Below are 24,763 nucleotides of genomic sequence, written 5' to 3'. Positions count from 1 at the left end.
ATCGACTACCTTGTCATTTAAATCAGCACTATCCGTGCTTCCCGGGCTTTCTGCTGCCAAGCAGTCCTCGGTGAATTTGTGAGTTAATATCAAGCAATGCACATTCCATAAGCTCTTTAGGCCTCTACAAAAAGAAAGTAGTCCAATCTCCTTGTTTTACATAACTGAGGAAAAGGGAGAGGATCAACTTGTCCTGTCAACTTACGGATTACTAACTGGAATTAGAGCCCGGAATGCTTTATTCTGATATATCAAGAACAGTATATGGGAAGCTGACGAATTCCGGCAATTCCTACTCCCTGCACAAGTGGAGTGGGACCTCCGAGGGAGTCAGGCAGCGCTGTCCATACCTCCCTCTTATGCAAATGTCCCGATCTCACAGGGTTCAGAATGTCCTGTCTGAGCATGTCAAAATACTCTGACAAAGCCTGTTCTCACAATATTTGGGGGGTCAGGGTGTGGCTAGAACCCAACATACTGGTAACCTGTTGAAGACAAACTGCCTCATGAGATCTATGCTCCACAATTCAAACAAAAGAGCTTTAGAAACACATCCAAACTCTGCGTCTCTCTAAATGCACCTGCAAGCTTTCTAAACTGCCCAGACTGCTGCTCCAGAAGCCTTCTCACCGAAGGGAACCTTTCTGGCAAGCCCGAATGTGAGATCAGAGGCTTCTGAAAGGTTAGACACATCAGAAATCTGCCCTTTCTCTTTCCGGATTCTATGGAATTAGTATTAAACACAGAACACATATTTTAAACATAAGGTTTTAACACAAGTCCCGTGTTATAACCAAGAACAAGAATTACTTCGATGCAACTCTAATTCTCTGTGTCCTGGGTTCGGGAGATGTTGAGGTGGAGGAGAATCAGAACTGGGAGATCTTCTTCCCGTCCCAGTTCCATCTTCTCCGCCTACAGTGCCTTGCGCAAATGGCCCTCAGTCTGAGTCTCCTCACCTATTTTTCTTACCCCACTGGAATCTCTGAGAGCAGGGATGGCTTCTTCTCCATCTCAGCATATGCAACACTGAGCACAGAGCCTGGCACACAGTAAGCGCCCAATAAATGTCTGCAGAGCCAATGAGAAGAATGCCAGCTTGAACGAGATGTTATATAAACACCCTCCATGTTAAAGTTTAGTGCAGACAAGAACACATCAGGGTGGTCCCTTGAATGTCTGAGAAAAGGAATAAAAAAGAAGAAAGCTTTGATTCCAGAATCAGAGGCACTAAGTGCTTCCCGGTATTTTCTTTTTATTAAGGTTTACGTAAGTACGTTTTATGTGGAACATTTTCATTCAGCCTTTTGTACAGATCCCCTTAAAATGTAGCTTGTGCTGAACTAGTAGGCTGACTGGAACGGGTCGTGCAGTTGTGGTGGAAACAAGCTATGCGGTTTATCTGACAGTTCTACGGCAGACAGAATTAGCCATGTCGGGAACAAAGGGAAAAAACAAGATCGGAAAGTTAAAAGCCTTTAAATTAATTCTCATGACCAAAAGCAGAAGAGTAAAAAGAAGAGTTCTATATTACATTATATAACACAGGGATGAGGCATCAGTTAAAGATGGACCCGTGACAGTTTGGAGAATCACTGTATGAACGATACAGAGATATATTTTTCAATTATATCCCTGCCATGTTACTTGTAAATATTGTGACTGTATTGCCTGCCATTTGTCAGAAGAATGATTGATTCTTTTTATTGGCATATTCCCCTCACCCACCCAATTTTATTTTAATATTTCATGTCATTAAAATAACTTATCTGGAACAAAATTACCACAGGGAGCAACATTATGTGAGATCTAAATGTGTTTGAGACAAGTGTGTTCATTCACGATTAGTGGAAGAGTAGTCTTTATATAGTTTTTCCTTTTATTATTCCTAATAACTCAGTATACAGACAGCCATTCCCACCAGAGAGTGGTATTAATAGTGCCCACAGGGCTGCTATCTACCACCATTAAACCCGAAAATACCTGTTATGTCAGCAACGCATTCATTAGCTTTCTTCCTCAAATTATATTAAGAACAGTCATGGAGGCCACAACAATGCAACATTTACTGAACACCGGCTCCGCGCAAAGAACGGTCTTTCAGCAATGAAGTGGGAGGCCCCCTGGGTGGGTTCTGTGTACGTTAATTGGTGCCTGTGTACCACCAGTCACCAAGATAGTGTGTTTTACTACACAGTTCCTTACCCTCAAGCAGCTCCTAACTTCGTATGTCAGCGACAAAGTACCCGTGGCACAAAGACTGAAACAACCAACAGATCTATAGGACTTGGCAGAATCATGCAAAGACTGAACATTCAGCCATTCCTACTGGTTCTGTCACCAGGTCACACTGGGTGATGCTAGGTCAACCACTTGCCTCAGATTGCATATGAACAAGGCACTCTGCTAGATTCCTCTCTCCTGGGCCAAGTACGGTTCAGAAAGGTCACACTCAAATGTATTCGATGGGAGAGAGAAGTCAATCTGGCATTAAAAAAAAAAAAAAAATAGAGCAAATAGGGAATGGGGAGAAAAAGACAGCTAAAAGCAAATACTTAAGTTTGGCAAAGGAGAGGACTAGCGGGAGAGAAAATGAAGAAGTCAACATTGTGTGAAAAGTGGGGCATGAACATTGCTATCAAATATCATTGAAGAATAAATTCCATTTGTCCATGGGTGCTAGTTTTAAAACATGAGGTCTTATGAAGAGGTTGTATGAAGTCTATTTCTGGCAAAGTGGGTAAAACTTCTCATTTAATTACTTCAAATGTCACAGCAATTACCTATGGTATTCCAGAACACAGGTGTGATCAGATGTTCTGAACCTTGAGTCTTGAAAGCCATCAAACTCTGGAGGATGGTTCTCAAAGGCACTGAGGTAGTCACCAAATCAGGGATTTTCTTCAGTTTGCTTTGGCCTTGTAACTAAATAAAACTTTAAATGTGAAGATACAGAAAATGTCTTGTAGAGACACAGCCACAAACAGTAACAGCTCTCTGGAATCCCCTTCTCTCTTCTCAGAATCACCAATTCCAATCCTAGACATCCTTTAGGCTAGATCAAATGCCACTTCCTCATAAAGCCTTCCCTGATAGCTCAGCTGAATGTGCCACTAAGTCGCCTCCCTATCCAGTAGGTTGTATTGTTAAGAGCTTTGGTTGCCCATCATTTTATACCTGTGCCTGTACACATTATTGTATGTCTTCTCCCTCCCGACACAATGTCTGGGATATGGTATGCACTAAATAAATGTTTGAGGAAAATCGGGAAGGAAAGAATAACTCTTTCCAAGCAAGTACCTAGAGAAGAAGAAATACTTTCAAATGTGTGTGGAATGGCACAGAAGGAAGCTTTAGGGCCCCTCACTTGCTTTGGCCCCTTCTGGTGGCCTGGCGGGGGTGAGGGGGAGCTAAGCAATGGGTTCACTGCTGTGTCTTTCCACTCTGACTACTCTCTGTCACACACTCCCATGGGCAGTGTTGGAATGACCTCAGAAATGTGGGGTTTGGTTGGGGAAGTTCTGTGGAGGAGACATATCGTTGAGTCTGCTGCCATACAGCTACGTGATCTGCGGTCACTATGGTATGCGCATAGGCTGTTGCCAGTTATCATCCCGGAGCAATGCTTCCTGGGAAACTCTAAATGCCCCTGGCCCGCTAGCTCTCCTACTTCTGGGAATCAGAGATATGGAGCCAGAAATCCCGTGATATCAATGTTTCCTACAACACCCAGTGTGTGGGTGGATTATGCTGGTAGAGGAGTGAAGCAGGGTGTGAAATGTGTGGAGCTAGAAGCTGTCGGCCGAACATTCTACCAATCATCGGATGTGTAAAAGTATACACTCAGGGAGGGCTACTCGGTACTCAATGATGCAAAAGGTGTTACTTTCTCTTACCAGGAATGTGCTCGGCAATGTACTGGAAGCAATTAGAAATGCATCACTGCCTTGATTTTTCCTCTTGGATATGAATTTCACAACACAGAGTTTGCCAGAGTACGAGCTTACAGTAGCAACAGTGCAGGTATTTTTCCAACAGCTGACAAATAAAAGAAACTAGATAGCAGTTTCCCCAAATTTGACAATCACCTTACGTTTAACATCACTGATAAAAAGTTGTGCAAATAAAGGAAGTTTTCCAAACTTTTAATAATAAAGACGTAAAAGTAATAATAACTTTCTATCAACCATGCTAGAAGGAAGACTGAAAATTATCTTTCTAGTTTTCCAGAAGAAAACACTACAAAATTAGGTTGCATGGGGAAGTGACCAGCGAGCTTGCAGCCACAAAATGTAAGACAAAGTCCTCCAACCTTTAATTAATTGTTAATTAAAATATATTTTTCTCCCTGAATATTGTGGTTTTTTGTCATTATTTCATAGCTTGTTTATCATCTTAAAGTATTTGCATTTGCTTTTTTCATTTATAATAAATATTCATTTCTTACATAATTGTAATGGGATGAGTTATGTCCCCCCCAAATTCCTACGTTGAAGTGCTAACCCCTAGTACCTCAGAATGTGACTGTATTTGGGGATAGGGCCTTCGAAGAGGCAGTTAAATTAAATTGATTGGTAGGCTGGGCGTGATCCAGTATGACTGATGTCTTTCTGAGAACAGGAGAACAGGACAGAGAACAGAGAACAGAGGAAAGACCATGTGAAAACATGAGAAGACCAGCTACCAGCCGAGCAGAGAGGCCTCAGAAGAAGCCAACCCTGTTAACACCTTGATCTCAAAATTCTAGCCTCCAGAAATGTGAGAAAATAAATTCCTGTTGTTTAAGTCACTTAGCCTCTGGGAATTCATTATGGCAGCCCTGACAAACTAGTACAGTGATTTCTGGTCGTAATTTTGTATGTTTTAAAGAGGTCTCCCCAAAATTATAAGTTCCAAAGCTTTAAGTCCTACAAAATTTGAATGTATCTCAACACACACATACACACAATAATCTCACAATTCACTGTCGGGTGTATTAACCAAAGTAGCTAAGGCCGATGCCATTTTGTCAAAGATCCTTATTTTTTATACACACTTCTTTATAAACACTTTCCATCTTGGACAATTATATTGTAGTACCTATCGCATGCTTAATAGAATTGAATCATTTAATCAGAATGTTTATTTGGCTTCTGAGGGTTGTGTAACCTTATCATGTATTGAGTCACTATCAGCAGACTCTTCTCAGAATACTAAAGAATGCCTAGATATCACGAGATATCAGCCCAAGCGTTTAATGCGGTGTCTTGTTTAACAAATTTCCTATTTTTCAATCTAAATGTTAAGCAACAGAGAGGGGCCTTCTGCAAACAGAAAAGCTGGGAAGTGCAATTTCTGTTAGTTCCACCTGTTTCATGCTATGGGTTTTAGAGACAAGGAACGAGGATTCTATGATTTACATAGTGTGCAAAATTGGGGAAGTGACTTACTTCTCTGCAATTTTGTCATCATCTGTAAAAGAGGGTAATTATTCATTCTCTGTCCATCTCAAGTTCTTTTTTTGAGAAGAAAATGAGACAATGGATATGGAATGTGCTGGATTAAAATGTCCCCTGTTATTTTATCAAAGGTAATCATAAAGCACCTACAAATGTAGACATAGAATCATCCTCAATCACCCAGATTTCAAGTCCTACCTCTTCTGTTGAGGCACTGGACGTTCTCTGGCTCTTAGTATCTTGTGAACGGGCAAGACGGCTTCTTAGAAGAGCGAACGTAACATGTTTACTGGATGTCTGACCATCTAAACATCTACGGACTCCCCAGCCATTGAGCAAATATGCTGGGGTAATTACTATGTCCCAGAAGTCTATTCGTTAAATTTGATTGAATTTCGAGAACTTTTTCTTGGCTTTGCAATTCGTTAATACTCAAAATGGAAAACTAGGCTTCTGTTTTTTAATAGGGAAAGTTTAAGTATGGATATAAGCATGGAAAAAAGGATACAAAATGGAAACCAATGGCTCCCTCACTTCAAAATCTCTTGCTAAAGAAATGGGTCTTTGTATAAAGAAGGGGGGGGTAATCAGAAGGGGGAATGAAACATGAGAGACTATGGACTATGAGAAACAAACTGAGGGCCTCAGAGGGGAGGAGGGTGGGGGAATGGGACAGACTGGTGATGGGTAGTAAGGAGGGCACGTATTACATGGTGCACTGGGTGTTATACGCAACTAATGAAGCATCGAACTTTACATCGGAATCCAGGGATGTACTGTATGGTGACTAACACAATATAATAAAAAATCATTTAAAAAAATGGGTCTTTGTAAATATGATCTACGAAGTTTAAAAAAAAAAAGAAAGGCAGCAGCACACTTGTGCTTGACTCACTATTAATAGCCTGGTACTAGAACTCAAAGAACAACCACAGAAGGCTGAACAGTCCCTGGCTTCTCACGTGATCAAGTTCACACTTCCATGGTTCTCCAAATAAGGCTTTCCAAACAAACCTGGCCTAGGCCTGCTCATTTGGCATTTCTCCTACAGGAACACAACTCGGTGTTCTATCCAAAGGTTTCAAGAAAGGCAATTTTTAGATATTTATTTATTTAATCAATCCTTTCTCAGAACAGGCTTATTCTGAATCAATGGCAAATGCTGTTAGTGTGTGGAACATTTGTTTTGTCTGATTGACTATAAACTTCAGACATAAATGGGCTGGATTTTACAGCTTAAGATTTTCTTTCTTTCCCCTTACCTTTTTCAGATCAGCCATTCAGTGATGCCGTAACTTATTCACGCAAATATAAAACAATGTTACTTCTGGAGTTTGGGAAAGAGTGGACATGTTTGGGTCACATTATATCACTCTGCAGAAACTGGCCCTTGTTGGTTTAGCCACAAGGCTTCTCGCTTGGAAACACTGTGCTGTGGAAGTGCACTGGCTCTGACGATGTCTTGAGCTGGTCTGGCATCTCTCAGAGCTCAGCAGTACTTTTCTTCTCTGAGGTTAAAGTCATTCTGCTCAACTCCATTCCATGGCCCACCCACCATACCTCTCATTCTGCCACTTGCCTCAAAAATGCCTGGCAGGGCAGGCTGGCAGGTGAAAAATGAAGAGATGAGCTTAAGTCCTCTATTAGAAAAAAAAATAATTAGAAGGCTTCCCTGGCAGGTAACCCTCCAATACTCTCATTTTAGAAGAGGGATCCTCAGCAGCTTGGCAGATGGGACCTGCTCAAGCTCAGAAGAGAACTAGATTTAAGATTTAAAGCTGTATGGCTAAACATCAGTGTGAATTTCTGTAAATATCTTTTTTACAGAGGCAGTGTGGTATAATGGCTAAGAACTTGGGCCACTCAGTCTTGGGCAAGTAACCTAATCCGTCTCTATCTCACTTTCCCACTCAGTAAAAAAAATCAGGATATTAATAGTATTTTCTTCAGATATATTTTGAGAGGACGAAATGAACCAATGCACACAAAGGCATTGCATAAAGAAATGATGATTTAACTTGGGTGATTTCTAGCATTCACACTTAAGAGCAGGGTTTAAAACTTCAAAATGCATGAACATTTTACTACTAGTGTTTTATTTTTTTATTTGTCAGAGAGAGAGAGAGAGCAAATGAGAGCACAAGCAGGGGAAGGAGCAGGCAGAGGGAGAAGCAGGTTGCCCGCTGAGCAGGGGGCCTGATGTGGGACTCGATCCCAGGACTCTGGGATCATGACCTGAGCCGAAGGCAGACGCTTAACTGACTGAGCCACCCAGGTGCCCCTCAATGCTGTTCTAAACAAGAAGGTCCCCAAGTGGCTTAAAATTGCTTCCTAAGGAGACATGGGCTCCAAGTCATTAAAATTCACTACTAAGAAAGTATAACATTGGGTTAGATGTTATTTACCTACTAACTTTGGTCAATAACATAAAGTTATGTTAGGGTCTTCATTATGCATGCTTGTCTTTATGCTAACACATGCAAAGATATAAGTGGTGAGCCAGCTTTGAAATTGATCTTATTTTTAGAGGCAGATGGCTATAAATGTGGAGAATCAGAAAGGCGCTCAATTAATATTGAAATTAATCTAAGTTAAGGAAGATCTTTTGATTCCCCAGCTTTTAGAGGTTCTTGGCAATTACACAATCTAATCTTGTCTCCTTTCCCCACTCCCCATCTTCATTGATTCAAGACTAATAGAGGTCACAGCCTACATGAAGTCTTGCAAAACTGATCCACTCTTTCTACCTCCACTAGAACTTCTTCAGAGCCTTTCTTTTAGCACTTTAACAATTTTTGTTTCACAAGGGCTCTTGGTCCATATATACCTGATCATGGGGGGGAATGCTCTATTCTCTAAAATTTAAAGTAGGGATATCAGCTCTATTTTTTTAAATAATACTTCACACTGATGAATAAGAAGTTAACAGTGGTCAGAGGCCTGTGTCACCAGTAATAAATATCTGATCTTTCCTATTAGATTTTAAGCTCTTTGAGGATGAGCTAAGTTTTAGTTGATTTCTGTATGTCCTTTAGCATTGAGAAAAATGGCATCTAGATGGTATGTGTTATTTACTGAAAGTAAAATTTTAAGAAAATAGTTCTTTTTTAAAGTTCCATGATTTATTACTTGCATATAACACCCAGTGCACCATGTAATACGTGCCCTCCTTAATATCCATCAGCAACCTATCCCATTCCGCCCCCCGCCCCCGAAGCCCTCAGTTTGTTTCCCAGAGTCCATAGTCTCTCATGGTCTATGCAGCTATGTATTAGCATTAGTAATTATAACTAAGACCCACATAGTTCATCAACACTTTTTCTGAAAAACATTACTACATAACTCATATATGCTTGGTGGTACTCATGGAATAAACGATGTGGCTAAACTATATATATGCCTGTCTAGACAGAATTACCTTGTAAACAGCTCATGAGCTGTTCAGAAAACCCTTAAGATGTCCCAGTACTAGGGCTAGGAAAGCAGACTTCGACTGATACACACTTTGGGCCATTTACACAAAGACCATTATGGAGCATGCAAAGTATTACAGAAGTTATTTCAAGACAAAGGGATAACCTGAAAAGGGTAGAGCCAGTTGATAAGAAGCACATGTCAAGGTGAACAACACTTGGTGTGAACAGGAAGTCTCAAAGAACTGATGTCATTATTTGGTGTTGATGGTTACATTGCCACAGTGGTGGAGGAAGGGCTGGGGAAGGGAGACCAGATAAGGAGACCAGACGGATCCCTGGCTGCTTCGAGGAATGCTCCTGTGAGCGTGCTGACCCTGGCTCTGAAACAGAAGTAGGTAAGACCTTCGTCCCTCCCCTATGCCTACCCTGTCCCTGACTTTAGAAGATTCAGTTTTTAACTGCTCCAGTGCCATTAAAAAACGTAGTGGTGTCAGACTATGTCTTTTTTGGCTAAGTCATTAAAATTTGAAGTTTATCTCCCAAACTCATACAACTTCAGTTCAGCCCCCAAACTCATACATCTCGAACTATTACCGCTTCCATTACTGCCTGCATGACATTTCATTGCTTGCATAAAACTTCCCCTGACACTTGAAAGAGTGAGTGGTGTGTCTTTTGTATTCACTTCTCATTCAATAACCGTACCCCTCCACTGCCCCTGGAGCTGGAGGCTGGCAGTCGGCTTCAGGACACAACTACAGAACTGGGAGATACAAACTCCATACCAATAAAGTGGCCCATACTTTCATGTTTCTTAATATAAAAGCTCTTCTATTTACAAATGAGAACGTTCATAAGCCCGCCTTTTCAATAGTTTTAAAGGAAACTACACACGCACCAGAGCCTAACAAAGCCTCCTACATCCACTCTGGTCTTACACAGTGGCTGGGATTACCTTAAAACAAAAGCAAACCCTATCACTCCCCTATAAAAATATTCCAGTGGATTTTCATTTCACTTAGAATAAAGACAAATTCCTTACTGTGGTCCATAAGATCTGGACCCTACTTACCTCTCCCACCTCAATGTGTCCCATTCTCTTCCACCGACTGTTCCAGCCACACTGGCTTTCTATTTTTGTCAGTTCCAAGTCAGAGGACTCATCCTTGCTGTCCTCTGTCTGGAATGTTCTTCATCCAGATCTTAGAAGACCTTGCCCCTCTACACCATTCAGGGTTCAGCTCAAATGTCACCCCTTTAATGACTTTCCTCAGTTGCCTACTTAAATCACTCTCTACCCCAATATTAAAGTCCTTCTTTTTATTTTATACTGAGCAAGTATCACAGCCTAAATTATGTCTTATTCTCTCCACACTGGAAAAACAAAAAACAAACAAAAACGATTAGAATATAAGCTTGAAGAGGGAAGCAATCTCATTCTGTTTCTGACTCTAACCCCGGCACCACAAAATGGGCAATAAATAGTGTTTAATAAAAAGAACAAATGATCAAATGAAGCCATGTGTCACCCTCCAGTAAAACTGATTTCTCCTGCTTTAACACCTAACTGTATATATTCATGAAAGCTTCTGGATTAGGAGAACTACTTAATCTCTTCAAGATTCAGTTTTTATCAGCAAAACAGAATAACACTTTTTTAAAACTGTGAGTAAGTGTTACTGAGACGACTGGGTGTGTTAATTCATGGAAAGTGCTTAGCACAGTACCCAACATAAATGCTCGGTCAACATGAGCAACTATTAACCCATATACAGCTTTAAAATACTTAACAGTACCAGCTGTCACTTAAGAGTTTTAGTCCCCCGCCTGCAGCCTAAGCCCTTCCAAATATTATAATCATCTTTTATATAGGAATGGAATTTTACAGTCAAAAAGCACCTCCCACATCCGTCAGCACATACAACTCTCCTTGTGGTCTGAAACTCAAACTCAGATTTGATTGCAAGTTCCAAAGTCTTTCTACTATGTAAACATCATCAAAATAGCGCATGGTGTGGAAAGGAGGGCCAGGAGACTTGGGGAGAGTGGGGAGTGGGGAGTATAAAATTTTGGGTGTCACACATCGGAGGACCTCAGAGCTTTGTGCCTTTTCCACATAATAGCTATCTGGATAAAAAGTTATCAGAGAGAATGATTCTGTGCCCAGAATTCACTCATTCACTTGTAAGGCATCTTTTCCAAGGATTTACTGCTTGTCAGTCGATGGTCACTATAGAGCAGTGAACAAAAAAGGACAAACATCTTTGCTATTATGACATATTCTAGAGGGAGAGAAACAAAGAACAAATGATGAAAATATTCAGGTTAGATGGTGATAAATGTTACAGGGGGAAGTGAAGGTAGATAAGAGCATCTTAGGGCAGGGGAGCTATTTTTGGTAGGGTAGTCAGGGAAGACTTCGCCAGCACAGCAGCATATTTCAATAAAGTCCTGCAGGATGTAAGAGAACGAGCCATGTGGAGATCTGCAGAAAAGCATTCCAGGCAGAAGGTCAGCAAAACAAGGGCCCTGAAACAGGAGTGTGCCTGCATGGAGTGTGGCTGGAGCAGGGGGAAGGCGGGTGGGGTAGATAAAGTCAGAAAGTTAACGGGGGGCAAACAGAGTTGGGCCTTGCAAGCCCTGTGCCTACTTTTCTCAAGGGGAAGGTGTGGAGATGGCAAGCTGCTGTGAGTTTTGAGCAGGAAAGTGAAATAATATGACTTTCAAGGATCACTCTATGTGGAGAACAGGCTGAAGTGGGACCAGGTGGAGAAGACAGAGCAGTAGGTGGCCATCGCAATAACTCAGACAAGGCGGGACCGGGCTTCCACCAGGGAACAGGAGGAAGAGGTGGTGAGAAGGGTTACATTTTAGATATACTTTCAAGGGGGAGATGAAAGCATGTGCTGTGCGAGAGAAGAAGGGTCAAAACAACTTCAGGTGTTAGGCCTGAGCACCTGGAAGAACAGAACCATCATGACTGAAGAGGTCAATAGCCGTGTGTGGGAGAAGCAGGCTTGAGTGAGGTGCTATCCCGTCAGCGATGACAAAAGCTTCACTATGCATACACTGCGCTGTAAGGGACAGAGACGAGAGCAGCTCAAGTTGACCACAGCAAGAGAAAAACACTATTACGATTTAGGCTGGGAAATTAACCTCACTGACTAAATCAGAGTACGTGTAAATGAAGATTACTCCACTGGCGATACAAGCCAGGATCTAAAGCCTACATGAGACTGGGAACACAGCTAGACTTAAAAAAAACAAAAACAAAAAACAGAACACCAATAAGAACACTCCTATTAAAAACAAACCACATTAACAATTCTCAGTAATAGGAACTGTATGCAAATCCATGTCAATTTAGTAACTGATGTTCTTTCCCTTACTGATAGACTGATCGATTCATGAATTCATGAGTTCCTGTTACACGCCTTGTACTACGTTAGGTATACAAGAAACAAAACCGAAATATGCACGTGTCACAAGCCTGAAGAACAGAAATGTCTACTTGAAGAGACAGACATATAATGCGATTAAAATCCAATGGGATACGGAGATGTGGAGACAGGAGAGCGCTCATGCGCGGCTGGTGGGAGTGTAGAACGGCATAACCCCTTCAGCAAGCAGCCCAGTAGCTTCACAGAAGGTGAAACATGAAGTCACCATATAACGCAGCAATTCCAACACCACGTATATACTAACAGAGCTGAAAACATATGCTCAGAGAAAAACCTGTACTCAAATACTGATAGTGTTTACTCATTATGCATAATAGCCAAGGAAAACAAAATCCAAGTGTCCATCAACTGATGAAAGGATAAACAGAATGTATGTCTGTACAATGGCACAGTATTTAGCAATAATAAGGAATCAAGTACTCAGATGTCCTACAACATGAATGGAACTTGAAAATACTACGCTAACAACAGTCACCAAAGACTATATATTGTTTGAATCCAAACGTCCAGAAGTAGGCAAATCTATAGACACAGCAAGTATTAGCAGCTACTTAGGTCTGGAGGATCTGAAGAAAATGGGGAGTGAGTGTTAATAAGTATGAGTTTTCTTTCTGGGGTGAGAGATTGTGATGCTGGTCACACAACTTCGTGAATACACTAAAAACAATGGATTGAACTGTACGTTTTAAGTGGGTTAATTCTACTATGTGAATTCTATTTCAATAAAGTATTTATTTATTTATTTATTTCAGAGAAAGAGAGAGAATGCAGGAGCAGAGGAGGAGCTGAGGGAGAGGGAGACAATCCTCAAGCAGACTCCCCCGCTAAGTGTGGAGCCAAACACAGGGCTGAATCCCAGCATCCCAAGATCAGGATCTGAGCTGAAATTGAGTCAGCCGCTTAATGGGCTAAGCCACACAGGAGCCCCAAAGGTATTATGTACTTAAGATATCTACTAAGATGCATGTTATGGTGAAACAACAAGAAAAATGTTATGAGAAAATTCAGAGAAATAACAAAAATATGTGGGGACTGGGTGAATGAATGGTCAAACTTCTCCAAGATTTAATATCGGAGACAGATCCCGAAGTCCCAATAGAAGTTTACCAGGAGGGATACAGAATCCATTCTGCGAAGTAGTAGGACTTTTGGTTTTGATATTTAATTCTTTCCTTCCCCAAAATTACCACCGACCATTGCAACAACCTCCAGCGCAAGATCCTCGATCTACTGGGTAAGAAAGAATAGTTGAGAAATATTCAAGAAGTTTTAATGGGAATCTAAATTTTGCAAAGTGCTTCCATATTTTGATAAGATGTCAGTAAACTTCTTCTGTAAAGTAACATACAGTGAATCTTTTGGGCTTTGAAGACCATACACCCTCTGTTGCAACTCTCAACTCTACCACTGTAGTTGGAAAGCAGTCATAGGTAACACATAAATAAGTGGGCATGGCTGTATTTCAATAAAACACGATCTACAAAATCAGGTGGCGTGTGAGATTCGGCCCATGGGCTGCAGTTTGCTGCATCCTGGTCCATATTCCCCAGCCTGCTTTTCTGAACTCTTTTCCAGGTCTCTGCTAGTCACCAGAAATTTCCCTGCTTCTGCAGGGATCACTAGCACCAGTTCTCTCCTACAGAGCCTGCTTAATTAATACTTTCTATCTTTTGAGTGGGATGGATAGCAGGATTAAACTGGATTTCCTCTGGTAAAAAATTAGGAATATTTTTACAGTAACTATCCAATTTTTTGTTAAAGATGGAAAGTATGAACCATGAAAAACAAGTAATATCTAACATATCCAAAAAGAATACAACCAGCATTCCTACACCCTCTTAGTCTATATTTTTCACAATAATCCCTATAGGTACGTCAAAAATAAACATGGTGTCTACGGTTGAGGAGATATAAATACACTAAATATTTATGAAGACTGAATAAAAGGGTATCTTTTACCTTGAACTTAGATTAGGGTGTAGTTTCAACTGCTTAAATCTTGATATAGTATTGACTGAATCTTGAGGTTCAAATAATGTTAAATATGTTATGTCTCAGAAATACAACTCTAAAGTTCTATTCTCCAGACTTCTGGGTCCAAGGGATATTTGATATTGGAATAACTGCTATGAGCTAAATGGAGGCAAGTGCTATGGAATGAAGAATTCTGGGCTAGCAGTCAGAAGACCCAAATTCTCACCCTATCGCTGACATTAGGTATTAGTGGGATAGCAGGCAAGTTGTCCCTGGCCATGATAAAGAGTTTTCTGCATGTATGAAAGCTTTTGGTAAAATTTTATAAGGGGTTATAAAAATGTTACATGTTATTATTACATATTTCAAAATGATATTTTAAGTAAGTAACCTTCTGAAGTAAACCAAATTTATTTTCTGAAGAACATTCACTGAATTCCAAGGATAAAATGGAGCAAACACCATATTATTTGCCAAGACTGTATCTAAAAGCTGAGTTTTCCGTATTCCAGAAAATCAAAGAACTAAAATAGTAAGTAAATCTTTATTATTGGGCATTGGCACTTTTGGAAAGTCAACTATTTGAATTTCACTATGGGAATATTTCCTAATACTCTAATGTAATACTCTGTGTGTAAAATCTTTAAAAGTATGTATTTTCACCACTAATCATTATACATCCATAATGGACAACCTATTTTGTTTGCTGGGGAAGAGAATAACTATAGTCTCTCCTCTGAGACAGGACAGTATGAGTATTTGCAGCTAACCATGAAAAAAAAAAAGAGATTTCTAGAGGGACATCAAAATTTATTTGGGTAGTTCTTTTATTACAGAGCTGAAACAGAACAAAGATGAAACACTGGCAAACTGAAGTGAGTTCTCTTAGCTCTTTAAATGCAAAAAAAATCATATTGTTAGAATCATTTGTTTAAAGTGATTTATTTAATTTTCTACAAAGATTAGGGACCTGGGATATTTCTAAACATCTAAAACTGTGAAGAAATAGCATTAGCAAAATGAATAATATTCAGAGACATCTCTTAGTGTACGAGGACATCCATTCTGATGATAAATTTTAGAGTCAGGGGAAGAAGAAATTATGGACTGAGTCAAAATCATATAGATCCTAAGAACAAGTCTTTCCACAGGAGGAACAGCTACGTATGAGACAAAACAAAAAACACTGAAATGGTAGCAATTTTCTGTGATTAGAGAACATACAAAACTGATGACAGAAGGGGGAGTGAACCATGAGAGACTATGGACTCTGGGAAACAAACTGAGGGCTTCGGGGCGGGGGGGTGGTGAATGGGATAGGCTGGTGATGGGTATTAAGGAGGGCACGTATTGCATGGTGCACTGGGTGTTATATGCAAGTAATGAATCATGGAACTTTACATCAAAAACTAGGGATGTACTGTATGGTGACTAATATAATATAGTAAAAAATATTATTATAAAAAAACTGATGGGGAGGTCTAAGGCTAAGTGTAAGCTCCTTTTGGCAATAATTATCACACCTTTTAAATCTCCTTTATACTTCTGATCTCACCTGTCTTGAGCCAATGCAGAGGAACTGTGGTATAAAAAAAACAAAAACAAAAACATCAGTTTTCACTGAAATGTGCCACTTACTAGTTGTATAACTAACTCTTCAAATCACTGTAACATTTCAGGCCTCTGTTTTCTTATCTGTAAATTTAAGGAATTATGATCTAATAATTCTGAAGGCGACTTCTATGTCTGACAGTTTCAGTAGGTTAGTCTAGAAAAGCGAATGGTTTATTATTTTTTCCAATTTCCATTCTTCAATTTTGTGAAAAACTTTTTTCTTCAATCCAAAGGGCACATCTTCCAAATATAGGAATTTGATTGATAGAGTCTTATCCATGAAGGAAATAAACAACTGAATCAACAATTTATTGCTGGTGAAATGATCAGGTAGAAAAGCCAAAGGAGTCTTAAACAAGCTCATTAAACTACTAAATTTAACAATGTCATATGATTCAAGGTCAATAGAAAAAATATCTATATACTAACAGCCAACAATTACAAACTGAAATTTTTTTAAAAATACCATTTACAATAGCATTCAAAATGTGAGATGCTTAGGGATAACTTAACAAAATATGTGTAAAACTACAATACAATGTTGAAAGAAATTAATAAAAATAAAAATCAAATGAGAAGTATACCATGTTCATGGGTTGGAAGACAACATTGTTACAACATAAGCTCTTTTCAAATTGATCCACAGATTCAACAAAATCTGAATCAAAATCATGGCAGGCTATTTGTGGAAACTGACAAGCTGATGCTAAATTTATATAGGCTGGTGATGGGTAGTAAGGAGGGCACGTATTGCATGGTGCACTGGGTGTTATACGCAACTAATGAATCATCGAACTTTACATCAAAAACCAGGGATGTACTGTATGGTGACTAACATAATACAATAAAAAAATATTATTATAAAAAAATAAATAAAAGAAATTTGATCTTCAAAAATAAATAAATAAATAAATTTATATGGAAACGGAAAAGACTTAGAATAATCAAAACACTTTCGAAAGAACAAAGAAAGAAAATTTGCACAGCCTGATTTCAAAATCTACTATAAAAGTCAGTGATGAAGGTAGTGTGGCATTGGCTAAAAGATATATAAATTAGTGGAATGGAAGAGAGAGTCCACATAGATCTGCACACAGATGGCCAACTTCTTTTTTGTCAAATGTGTCTAGGTAATTATAGCCCTAAATTTACCTGTAAATATCCAAAAAAAGCAAGAATACAGTCTTTGTAACCATGAAGAGGCAAAAATATCTATGGAAAAAAACAAACTATAGAAGGATAAACGTGATAAACTGAACTTGATCAAAATTAAAAATTCCTGCTGTTCAGAAAAGGACATTAAGGAAATGAAAAGTCAAGTCAAAGACCAGGAAGAAATATTGGCAATGCATATACCTAGGGACTCATACTCAGAATATACAAGGTACCCTTAAACTCTCAATAAGAATCAAGAATTCAATTAAAAAATGGGCCAAGAATTTGATGACACTTCACAAAAGAAGACCAATGATGGCCAATAAGTGCACAAATAATAAACATTCCCCATCATTAGTCAAAAGGGAAATGTAAATATAAACCATAATTCAATGCATCTATATAGTATGGAAATAGCTAAAATTAAGAAGACTGACAATAGCGAGTGTTGCCAAGACTGAGGACCAACTGGACCTCTCATATGTTGCTGGTGAGAATGTCGAATGGTGCATTTACAAAAAGTTTGGCAGTTTCTTAAGCAGTTAAATGGTTAACCATATGACTCAGAAACACCTCTGAGAGGTATTTTACAAGTGGAATAAAAACTATGCCCATATGAAAACTGGCACGTGGATGTTCATAGTAGCCTTATTCATAATTCAAAATGAAATTAAAAATGTGCCCGAAGAAGTTAATGGATAAGGAAAATGCAGTCTACCCATACCATGGAACACTGCTTAGCAACCAAAATGAATGACTACTGATAGGTACAACATAAATGGATCTCAAAAAAAGTCAGAGCGAGTAAACGCAGCTCTGACACAGGAGTGCATACTATGATATGATTCCATTTACACGGAATTCTGGAGAGGAGAACAATAACCTATGTTGGAAAGCAGAACGGGTGCCTGGGGCTGAGGGTAAGGGGGACTGAAAGCAGCAGGACCTGACGGAGCTCTGTGGGGTAGCTGACATGTTCTTGAGATTGCGGGGGTGGTTACACAGGTGCATACCTATGTCAGAGGCTCACGGTTATATGCATTTAAAATAGACACATTTTATTGTATGTAAATTAAACCTCAAAAGGTTGACTAAAGAATATGAATCAACAAATTCCATGAACATTTGGCAAGTGGGGAAATAAAAAAAGAATGTGTACATAACAGCATACATACACACACGCATTTTCCAGAAGGAATGTAAAATGTTAGCACAATGGTGAACGTGAGAAATTAGCTAGCTCCTTTGGATACTGAGTTGCTGATGTGACAATGCTTGTGTTCCTGAAGTCACCTAATAGGACTTGGTGCTGTAGGTTTGGGTTTTGGCATTTTGCTGAATAACCTACTAAGTTCTAAAGCAGGGTTTCTCCTGATTTTTAGCAGGATATGGGATGTTTCTTCAAGCATCTTTATTATACAAGAATGTATTATGTGCTTTGTTAGTTACTCTGGAGGAGACAGGGTTGTTCAGATACCATCTCTATCCCCTAAATTGTACAGTCCAATATATGCTGGGGCATAGGCTGGTGGAAGATCGGTACACAAGACCCTAGTATAGGAAGAGTGTGGAATCTTCCAAAGGAAAGGGTGAAATAACACACAACTTGATATTATAAAGAGAAGACATCACAAGACAGATAACACGTTAGCTTGATCTTCATAGGTCACATTAGATGTACAAATACTTTATTTATTTGAGGGAAAGTCTGAGAAGGCCTTGCAGGAAGGAGTTCCATGAGGAAAGTTACAAAGATGAGAAATAACTACGAATATAAGTTCTCAGCTGGAAGGATGGAGGTTTCAAGGGGGGAGATGAACCTGGAAATCCAGGCTGGGGATTCAATTCATTCCATAACTGGTTGGGAATTTTTGAAGGTTGTTTTTTTGGTTTTGTTGTTGTTGTTGTTGTTGTTTTTAAGGCAATTAGTGACAAGGGCAGAGCTGTCAGGTAGGAAGACTGATCTGTTCACATATGTAGGAAGGACGGGTGTGGGCAGAGACTACAGGTGGGGGCAGAGACTACAGGTGGAGACACCCATTAAGAGGCCATTTCCATAACTCACGTGAGAATATAGGACACCTGAACTGGGATAGCACCAAGGGGATTTAGATAAGAAACCAGATTTGCAACATTGTGAGGTAGAAACGACAGGGTCAGTTGTACATGGGTGATGGGGAAGAGGAAGTCTAGCCCCAGGCCCCGAGTCTGGAGGCACAGCAGGGATGAAAAGGGTTCTTCCCCTCTATGACTTGATCTCATGGCACTGAACCACAAGTGCCTAAGCCTGCTTACATGTCTGCCAGCAAGGAGCGCCACGGTGGAGCCACGTCCAGTGGCTGTCGGTGCTGCCGTGGTGCTTCCCACCATCCACACACCAAAGCATGCCAACATGCCTGGCTTACTGGGGGGGAAAGCATGAGGACAGTATTCAGAAGACCCACGTCGGAATTGTGGTTGTCCCATGAATCTGACATATGATCTGTAGGGAGGGGCTCTCAGTCTTGAGCTTTTGCACCCTTGTGGATTCTGTGGGGTCCAGAAAGTACTCTGGAAACTGAAAAACCTTGTACAAAGGGGCATAACTAAAGTTCTTGTCACTGGCCTCATCCAGCACTCTCTTCCATCCTCACCTTCCCATGTGCCTAGGTATCAGCACCTGACCTGAGGCAACTCTCTGCATCCATCCCTCTCCCCACCCTAACCATCTCTTCTTTTGTGCTTTTCTGATCCTAGAATTGAGAGCTATTCAGTACAAGGATTACCATAAAGAAAGCTGTCTCCAAAATACTACCATTTCCTTGCAGTTTACCCAATATGTGCACCCACCTCCTTTCCACAATGAGAAAAAGTTCTACATTTTGATACTATTTGAATGTGTGAAATACGACGATAACACCATTCTCAAATATTTTCTGAATCATTACAAATTACAGGTCTCAGGACCCTTTAACACTGACCCCAAAAGTCCACTGCCTTCACTCTCGTCTCTATACCATTCCATATCCCCCAGATTCACCAGCGAAATGAAGAGCAGAGAGCTGTTCTAACTCTGGATTAGAACAAAACAAAACAAAACAAAACAAAACAAAACAAAACAACTTTGTGTTGGATTTATCGAAAAGTAGCTTGCTGATCTCCACACTCTCACCACCATGAAGGGGTTTTCAAGAAGATGTTAACAGTAGCTGATTTTAGAATTTAACCACACTAGGTGGGCCCCCAGTTTCCCTGGGATGCACAGAAACAGTGTCTTTCACACACTACAGGGCAAAGACCATCTGTCTTTAATAAAGCAGAGGCTGACACAGATGAGGTTTGGGATAAGGAAGTGAGTATTGAAGCTGACTTGCCCTTGGGTCACTGTGCACCCAAGGGCGATGACTGGTCTCCAGGTCCTGGCTCTGGCGCGTTCAGGCTGACTCGCCTTATCTGGACATTGGAGAAAAGGCACAGCCCGCCTCACGGGCATGTGCAGATAATGCACAGGACAAGAGTTCTTTAACTGCACAGCCGCTAGCAGACAGGAGCTTCCAGAAAAGAGCCAAAAGAGAAGACTCCACTGTGTCTTTAAGAGGATTTCCAGTGGGAAAGGAATACTTCTTTCTTATAAAGACTTGCTTATAACAATATTTTTCAAGGAACTAGGCTCAGATGGTCCAGGAAACACATTATGGTCTCCTGTAGCATGCAAATTCAGTGCTCAGCACATTATGGGAACATAAATATAATCAGGATCCCCCGCACTTTGCAGGTTCGCGGGCTGCCTCCTTCCTTTCTTCACTCTTTTCTTCTTGTCTTTCTTCTCCTTTTTTTCCCCCTTCTATCCTTTCCCCTCTTCTTTTATATTGTAGGAAAATTAAAGCAGCTCATCTCAAATATAGGGGAAATTTATTTCCTTCATTAAACACAACCACCACCACTTTTTCCTTAATGGGTCCAATGTCAAATTCCTCCGAACTTCTCAATGTAACAAAAGATAATTGTCTTAAGGTATGAAGGTACGTTTTCCACCGGTGGCTACAACAACTGGAAATAAATGAAGGCTAGTGAAAAACCTGAGTAGTCCTCACTTGGCAATGATTCAGCCCTTGGAAATTTCCAAGCCCTCTGCAATCATTAATTAATTAGCGAAGATGATGTTCCACTTTACTGAAGCTGGAAGCGTGACATAAAGAGGTCTAGAGGCTTTCCCCAAGCTGAAAGAGGAATGTCAAGGGAGGAACTGGGACTAGAATTAGGAGCTCGTTTCTCAAGCCAGCAGTCACATCACTAAGCCAAGAAGAGTCAATACTGGGACAATAAGGTCCTCTGTGCACAGGTGCAGTTGAATACAGCAGTGTTGTGTTCAAAGACCAACTGTAGAAAGCCCACCCCTTCAGTCACCAGTGCCCCCACAGCATACACAGGACATGTCTGTAGCTTCATTGACCTCCTTCCCCTTTCCCAAAACACAGACAGATGGCTACGGGGCAACCTCTAACCACTCTCCTTTATAATGGCAGCAAAAACACACAATTTAATTTTTATGTTCAAAATGCACAATATGATGATAAAATGCATGATATGATTATAAATAAATATTTCAAAAAAATCTAAATGATATGAAATCCACTGATACCCAGAATCCACAATAACATAGATCATCTTGAATCATTACCTTACGCCACTAAGAAGGAAAATGAAGTTTTGTGCTTTCTGGTGAGTGGTTCATCAAAGCTGATTCTGGCACCCTGACTGGATGGGTGAGGGCAGACCAAATGTTAGTCATGTGGCTGGACCTGACATCGTAGGTCCAGCTCTTGCAATGGGTGCTGATTTTTTTTCCCCTACAACATTGGATTGGTTCAAAATGTTGAAGAGGGACTATCTGTGGTGCCCCATGACAGGATGGGTAAACTGGCTCAGACCTTCTCACCAGATGATTCCCTCCACCTAGACATACTTTTCCTCTGGCTTATGTCTGTTTCCCCAGGTGTGGTGACGGCATCCTTAAACAACACAGGGCCCGTCTCCTTCCCACAGGAACATCCCTCCAGCTGATCTAACAGGGCAAAACTGCATGCCTATCTGAGCTTAAATGTGGATGGCAATTTTCCCAACCTGAACTGTTAATCTTTCACAGGAGAATTTGTCTCACTTATACCAAAGTGAGGTGAAGTTAAACAACCCCCCTTTTTTCTAACCTGGTTGTTTTTGGGCCCTCCTGGAAAAACTCTTCCTCGAAAACTGTAATGTTAATGAAGGAGAAGCCTATCCAGCTTGGCTATTCTGGATCAACTTTATTTAAAAACAAAACAAAACAAAAAACCATCAATAAAATTTCTTTGCGTGGAGAGATTTTAAAAAGACAGGCTTCCAAGAGTAATGTTTCAAAAACATGTAACATCTTAACTTGGAATCTTTATGTCGGAGAATGACCATGGCTAGTCCACTTTCATGTAATGAGCATTCATAAAGCTAACAATTGCCTCCAGCTACACACAGGCCCCACTGGAAAGGGTTCTTTTCCTCTAAAGAACTTAAAATTCTTCTGGAACATAATTAATAAAGCAGATACTTTCATGTGAGAATCGTGCTTTAGTAAACACCTAACCTGGAGAGCAAGGACCTGACAAATTTTTGTTATAATGTTGAAAATGTGAATAGGTATGTCTGGAAACTGACAATCTCAAATGGGTAAAGGATTACACACATACACACACACACACACACACACACACACACACACTCTCTCTCTCTCTCTCTCTCTCTCTCTTCCATAATCCATCTCAACAATTACCATTTAATTTTCCGCTAGTCAAGGGCTCTCTAGTTTCTGATTTCTCACAGCTCTAACTAAAAGGGAGGGCTCAGCTCCAACCCAGTAACTGGACAGTAGCTTGGTTTCTCCATCACATCCCCTCCAAGTAACTCTCCTTGGTTCCTCTTGTCAGGGTGGGAGGAAACATCATCATGTTGGTTCTAGTACTCATGGAAAACCCAAGATGTAGGTGAGAAGGTATACGTAGTATTATATCGTAACTATTCACAGGAAGTAACTGAACGCACTGACTTAAGAGACACACGCTTGCAATTAAATCAAACCACTGTTATGAAGAATTTTTAAAAATTTCCTCATATAGTTAAAGCCTGGAGAGGAAGATTCTTCCTGGACAGTCAGTGACGGGGATAAACAAGAGGTAGTAAAGGAAGATTATACTGCAGCCCCTTCCCAAAGGAAACTAGACGAGGTGTCTGCGTTATCTTGAATCCCCCTGACCTCACTCACCTCCTGGGCTCTGGCTCACTTGTTCTGTCCCAGCAGCCCTGAGTTCACTCTGCCCGAGGCAGAACCCGAAGCACCCCCCTGGCTGGGGTTCTGACTGACTTCACCTGAGCCCAACCTGGCAGCACCACACCTCGTGTGCCCTATACACCTGTTCCCTACAATCCTGGGAACTCCCCGTCCCCACTAAGCTATGAGATACTGCAGATCTATTCAGAACCCAAGTAAATGTAACATGCAAGTGGGAGGAAGCTTCTGACCCACAGAAGGGAAGCTTCGACGAACAGGAGACGTGAGCTGGAAGACAAACTACTTTCCTTTCCTCTCCCTGACCAGACTGTCCTGATCTGTTCATATAGAGTCTTCTGGAAGATGACCCCCAACACTGAACAACTGGTTGTACCTGATCCTAAACAGTAGCCAGACGAGTAACATACCCCACATAGGGTCCCCCCCCCTTTCCTGCTTCACTCATACTTCCCTGGGACTCTACTTCCTAGCGACACAGAAGGAACACATACCCTTTTGCCTTAGGCTCTGCTTTCTGGGGAAAGCAGGCCAAGATGCACACTCGTTCAGCCCCGTCATTAGGTGGGAGAGCTCCCTACCTTTTGTTGCAGTGGTGGTGCGCACGGTGCTGAAACAGGATCTGTGATATAGGTCTTCTTGGGACCAGCAACTGGATACATCCCAGCCGGGTTCTGGTTTCCTGTTCCAGAAGGAGTGTACCCTTGATCCCGCTTCCAGGTATTTGGGTGACCTTGCTGACCATAAGCCGGATCAGAGTCATTTTTGCCCCCATAGCCAGGCCCCGCTGGGCAATAGGCTTCATAATAACGTCCTTGGTTGGGGGCGTACCCATACCCAGGCTCAGGCTGAAGTCCTGGCGGTGGAATATAGGCATAATCCATGCCCCCCCGTGTTGAAGGAGGTGGGCACTGCCCAGAAATAGAAACTGGTGGAGTGTTATAGCTCTGGGGGCCCGGGCCCGGGCTATAAAATTGTCCCGATGAAGGAGCAGCCATGTAAAGAGAGCTGGGCTGGGCTGACTTCACTTGCACATTGAAGGTAGGCCTGGAAGGGGTGGATGCCGTCGTATAGGAGGCAGGGACTGGTGGAGGCTGGGGTTTTAGTGTTCCAATTGGTGCCACTGGGATGGGTCCAGCCTGGGGTGCAGGCTGCGGTTTCAATGTAGACTTTTTGGTTGCTGTTAGAGGGGGTTGGTTTGGTATAACCATTCTTTTGTGTCCTGTGACAGGGGTGGAGACCGGAGGAGAGGCTGTCGAACTAGTAGAGCCCTAAAGTGGGAAAGAGAAAAAAATAAAAATAAAAAGGACAAAGATTACCATTAGTGAAAAATAATAACACAGAAATGAACACATACTAGTAACTGCCATTATTATCTCGTATTAACTCTGTAAGATACAAATAAGGCAT

General features: G+C 41.0%; 1 protein-coding gene across 36 annotated transcripts in view; it reads right to left on the bottom strand.

The window, feature by feature from the left end:
- Positions 1 to 24,763, bottom strand: part of LPP (LIM domain containing preferred translocation partner in lipoma) — a 655,397-nt gene that overhangs the window by 234,102 nt on the left and 396,532 nt on the right. For all 36 annotated transcript variants that reach the window (XM_048214797.2, XM_048214791.2, XM_048214810.2 and 33 more), the window contains one exon: positions 23,935 to 24,624. In XM_048214797.2, coding sequence (XP_048070754.2) covers positions 23,935 to 24,624 — 690 coding nt within the window. The remainder of the gene's footprint in view (positions 1 to 23,934; positions 24,625 to 24,763) is intronic.

Source organism: Ursus arctos, unplaced genomic scaffold (assembly GCF_023065955.2).
Source record: "Ursus arctos isolate Adak ecotype North America unplaced genomic scaffold, UrsArc2.0 scaffold_4, whole genome shotgun sequence".
Lineage (NCBI taxonomy): Eukaryota > Metazoa > Chordata > Mammalia > Carnivora > Ursidae > Ursus > Ursus arctos.
Note: the sequence above shows the minus strand (reverse complement) of the source record. Positions and strands in the feature narration are given on the sequence as shown.